This window comes from Epargyreus clarus, unplaced genomic scaffold (assembly GCF_041222505.1).
Source record: "Epargyreus clarus isolate Ecla_fem2 unplaced genomic scaffold, WU_Ecla_fem_2.2 ptg000026l, whole genome shotgun sequence".
Taxonomy (NCBI): Eukaryota; Metazoa; Arthropoda; class Insecta; order Lepidoptera; family Hesperiidae; genus Epargyreus; species Epargyreus clarus.
Genome location: NW_027332233.1, coordinates 14,397,436 through 14,402,368, shown reverse-complemented (window position 1 = coordinate 14,402,368; position 4,933 = coordinate 14,397,436). Strand labels below are relative to the sequence as shown.

Here is a 4,933-nt window from a genome sequence, read left to right as displayed (position 1 = left end):
TTCTTTGTGTGTTGTTATTGAAAATCTATTAACCTATATTTCTCTCTCCATACTTCCTAAAATATAAGGGGATAGAATGTAGTCTTTTATAGTTCGTGAACGAACTAGTTCGGAAGAGCGCTCCCACCGACTAATTATGCGAACTAGATCCCCGATTTCCGCTCCATAGTTCGTTAGCTCCTAACTGGATTAGTGAAAAAAAATGGCGGTAACCGAACTAATGTCATTTTTATGAATCAATTGGTTTTTTTTTTTAGCGCTCAAAAATTTTAATTCAAAATTCAAATCTCAAAGTTTTTAAAAAATGGCAGATCTTTCGCTCTCTTAGAGCCGGTCCACACGGCGCGTTGCGTCAGCGTTGCGTCGACGTAGCGCTGTGGGTGCGTCGTTTTACATACTAATAATCATAGTGTACACACGGTGCGCTGCGTCGACGCAGCGCATACGCGACTGAACTGCAGCGCACGAGACGAAGCGGGCGGGGGAGTACTCGTTGCGTCGCCGGAGCGGCAGCGCTCAGTTGTTTATGCGTTGATAAGGAACGCACACGCAAGCTGATCTCGCTTATTTTTACGTATTTTGACGGTGACGTAGTAATAGCAGCAATGACAGGCGTCTTTTCCGAACCATGCTTTCTATAGAATGACTGCGACGATTACTTAAAATGCTCGCCGCAACGGTGCGTCGCCGTTGCGATGATGGAGCGTTAGAGCCGGTCCACACGGCGCGTTGCGTTAGCGTTGCGTCGACGTAGCGCTGTGGCTGCGTCGTTTTACATACTAATAAACATAGTGTACACACGGTGCGCTGCGTCGACGCAGCGCATACGCGACTGAACTGCAGCGCACCAGACGAAGCGGGAGGGGGAGTACTCATTGCGTCGCCGGAGCGGCAGCGCTCAGTTGTTTATGCGTTGATAAGGAACGCACACGCAAGCTGATCTCGCTTATTTTTACGTATTGTGACGGTGACGTTGTAATAGCAGCAATGTCAGACGTCTTTTCCGATCCATGCTTTCTATAGAATGACTGCGACGATTACTTAAAATCCTCATCGCAACGGTGCGTCGCCGTTGCGATGACGGAGCGTTACAACTCCGTCGTAGTAACGCTGCGTTGGCGCAGCGCCCGTGTGGCCGGCTATGCGTCAAAACCTTTGCGTTGCGTCGACGCAACGCTGACGCAACGCACCGTGTGGACCGGCTCTTACGTCTCCGTCGTAGTAACGCTGCGTTGGCGCAGCGCCCGTGTGGCCGGCTATGCGTTAAAACCTTTGCGTTGCGACGACGCAACGCAACGCAACGCGCCGTGTGGACTGGCTCTCAGTTCATCTGTTCTTCAGTTCGAACTGTTCGGTAAGCAGCTGGGAGCAGACTTAGTAAAAGAGCGAACTAGATTAAACGATCCCAGTTGCGAACTATTACGCCCAAGACTAATAGAATGGTTCCGTCAGATAATATGCACATTTGCAGTTGATATGTCTAAATATGGTGCCTACTTTATGGTTGCAACTTGAACTGCATGCATTTCAATTTTTGCAAATAGTGCCAATGCATACTTTGCTTTACGGCGTCGTAGCGTTTTCATTCCGGTGTTTTACTTGCAAATAATGAAGGCTTTATTGCCTTCGTAGTACCGGGACAGGGTGCGTTCCGGCGTCGCGCCGTGTGTACATCAGACTTATAACCCACGAGATGATATGGAGAGAGGATTTTTATCCATCATATTAATATTAAATTATAGTTTGCAACCATATGTGCCGCCGTTGCGGCGTAATAACGTTGCCGAGTCTCCACCTGTGTATTCATCAAGAAGAAAAAGTATTTGTGGTGGGTGCTGTTCCACTTCGAGTGCACTGGCTCATACGGTGGTGAATTGGTTCATTGGTTGCAACTATTTTAAATAATAAAATCACAATTTTAATCTACTATTATTTATTCATAGAATCTTTATATTTCTGTTCATGATACTTTCTTAAAACTTTCTGACCAGGCACCAATCCTTGGCTCAGGCCTGGCCTCTTTCTCTTCTTTGTTATATTCTCCTCCCACATGCTGTCATCTGTTGGACATTGCGTATTAATATTGAAATGTGATGGCAGAGGTGGTAGGGGTGGCGGAAGTAAAGACATTGTTCCAGCTCCTTCACACACTATTGTCTTTAATTTCTGTAAAAGGGTAATAAGAAATAACATCATGTTATCAATAAAGTTAAATCATGACAGTAGCACAATTACAATATGAAAGAAAATATTTTATTTAAATTAACTTTTTTATATGAAGTACAGAGGTAAGTTCATTTGTGTGTAATCTTTATGATTATTATTTCAAGGGAAATAAAACACACTGTTGCTCATTAGCTATTAATTTAAATGGGCTTCTGACAATGAATGTGAAAATTTTCAAATAATTAATCCAAAATTAAAATACTTTTATATCACGGCGTGCGTAAATGGACGTTTTACGCACGCTTCGCGTGCGCAAAACCCCCATTTCCGACCCCGTAATATAAAATTTTATACAACACGCGGACGAAAAATGTTTTTCTGACTCGTGTGATTGCAGTCCTCGCCTGCGGCTCGGCCTGCAAACTCACACTTGTCAGAAAAAAATTTTTCGTCCTCGTATTGTAATGTACTATTTTATGAATATCTAAAAATCAATTTAAATTACCCTATTATTAGCCAATTAAAACCATAATGATACATTATTTTGTCTTAGAAATTAGGTGAATTTAAGAAATACCTGCTTTTCAGCCTCTAGTTCCTCTTGTGTCTTCTGTATATCAGAATCATGAGCATATTTGCAGGTATGACCAAACCTGCATTTGCCTCTTCTGTGGTTGTAGCATATTTGCCTTCCATTGATCAACTGCGCATTTGCTTTGCCTGGAACCTTAACAGTCATCACCTATGTACTTGACGATAATGTATAAAATTGGATCTAATATCTTCCTATTATATAATATATATTACTAAATTCAAACATGTAACTAGACAATAGAAAATATATGATATTTTGGGGTCAACCCACATTGTTATCTAATCTAAAGTCCCCCCTGGCAAATATATATTATGTATTTTGGCATCCCCAATGCCAACTGATGTAGAATGAACTTAAAACTAGTAGGATGAAAACATATAATAGGTATGTTATGTACAAGATCTCAGAGTACTGAGTTTCAACATGACATTATGTTCATCTTATTGTGAGGTTAAATATATGAAGGTTTAGCTTCATATGCATATGAAATGTGCATTTTTATTTTTTAGGACATTATTAATGACTCATAAATTAACGAAGAGACCAGGAGTCAAAACTAAATGACAATGGGGATAGACCTTGAAATATGCAAATAATAAAGGTTCAACTGGGGGAAAAACATACAATTTTATATACATTATACAATAATTTAAGTTGTTGAGGAAGTTGGTACAAAACATTGTAATCCAAATTCCTTTAAATCTAATTGTTTTAAATAAATATTAAATTAATTGAAAGTCAACATATACCATTTTAACATGTTTTTCTAGTATAGCCGCTTTGGCCATTTCCTCCCGAACAAAAGGATTACTAAATACTGAAGTCTTTAATGTATTTTCAAGAGTTGGTTTAGGTAATTTCAATTTTGAACTATCAGATGCATTTCTGAAAACAAAAAATAATTTTTTTAATATCTAGTTGAAAAAAGTTGCAAACACCAAAGACATATCAAATTCATCTATTTTATAGTACAGCTATCGGTAATTTATCTGTAACCCATGGTCCATGGTCCATCAAATGAAATCAAATCATTTTTTTTTATTCAAAATAGGGTCTTTACAGAGCACTTTTTGAATGTCAATACAACTACCACCACTTCACAAGGTGTTCATTATGGAGAAGAAGCAGCGAAAGAAACTCCATAACACACATCTTTAAAAAAAACAAAATTTGTTTTTTACAATGTCAACTTAACATAATGGTACATGTGGAGCTGGAGCTAATTCAGACCATATCGTTTTGTCAGTCAAATAATCACTTAGTTTATAGTAAGTTTTTTTACAAAGCGTTTGTTTAACGACATGTTTGAACTTTTTTCTGCGAGATTCAAAATGCAATGCATCCATTACAAATTCATAATTTGAATTTGGAGTCAGGACACCCTACTTGGTAACTTAGTAATAAAGATTCATAAATGTTATAGTCTCCCTCAGTGGCGAGATAGAACACGGCCTTGAGTACAAATGTAACTGGAGCAAAGTGACTTTGGATATCATAACTGTTCAGCATCACACAGATATTAAGTGATTTTTTTATCAATTTCGTTAATGGTTTTGGAGACTTATGTATCGTATAAACATACTTGCTTCATACAAATACAATAATGTAACATAAATTGACTATAAACTAAAAAACATCAAGATTAAAGTGAGCGTATTGATTAGCGTCTTACTTTTCATCAGAATCATTTTCATCATCCGTGTCTTCGGACGAAGAGGAACCATAATCTAGAAGAGCATTCATGACGAAATGCAATTCTATGTCTAAAATAGATTCTTTATAATGATATATCTTAAATTTCACGAATAATGTAACACAATTTGCCTTGGAAGTACTTGGATTGGAACGACACATCAAATTACAATTTCTTTTCTTCGTTTCCCACACTTTTCCACAGATTATAAAGGGTACGGGTATATATACTATATATTATTGACAGATTACAAATTCGTTCAAACTGACATATAGTTTGACAAACTTTTCTGTTCGCTTGACAGAAGCGCCACTGGCGATCATAATGTTGCTAGATTGTCAAAAGTTACCTAAGAATTGGCAAAAAATAACGGATATATTTATCAATCTTAATATATATTTACGAATGTGTAATAATAATATTAAAATTATTATTTTTATTGACAAATGACATAAAATCTAATTTATTAATTCTACTAA

At 37.7% G+C, this 4,933-nt stretch overlaps 1 protein-coding gene across 1 annotated transcript; it reads right to left on the bottom strand.

Moving 5' to 3' along the window:
• Window positions 1-1,916: 1,916 nt before the first annotated feature.
• LOC140753354 (uncharacterized) lies at window positions 1,917-4,667 on the bottom strand. The gene is made up of 4 exons (XM_073087899.1): window positions 4,434-4,667; window positions 3,511-3,646; window positions 2,744-2,893; window positions 1,917-2,166 (listed from the first exon to the last, which is right to left on the bottom strand). The coding sequence occupies exons 1-4, from the start codon at window positions 4,613-4,615 to the stop codon at window positions 1,930-1,932; spliced, it is 705 nt and encodes a 234-aa protein (XP_072944000.1). The 5' UTR covers window positions 4,616-4,667; the 3' UTR covers window positions 1,917-1,929.
• Window positions 4,668-4,933: the final 266 nt, after the last annotated feature.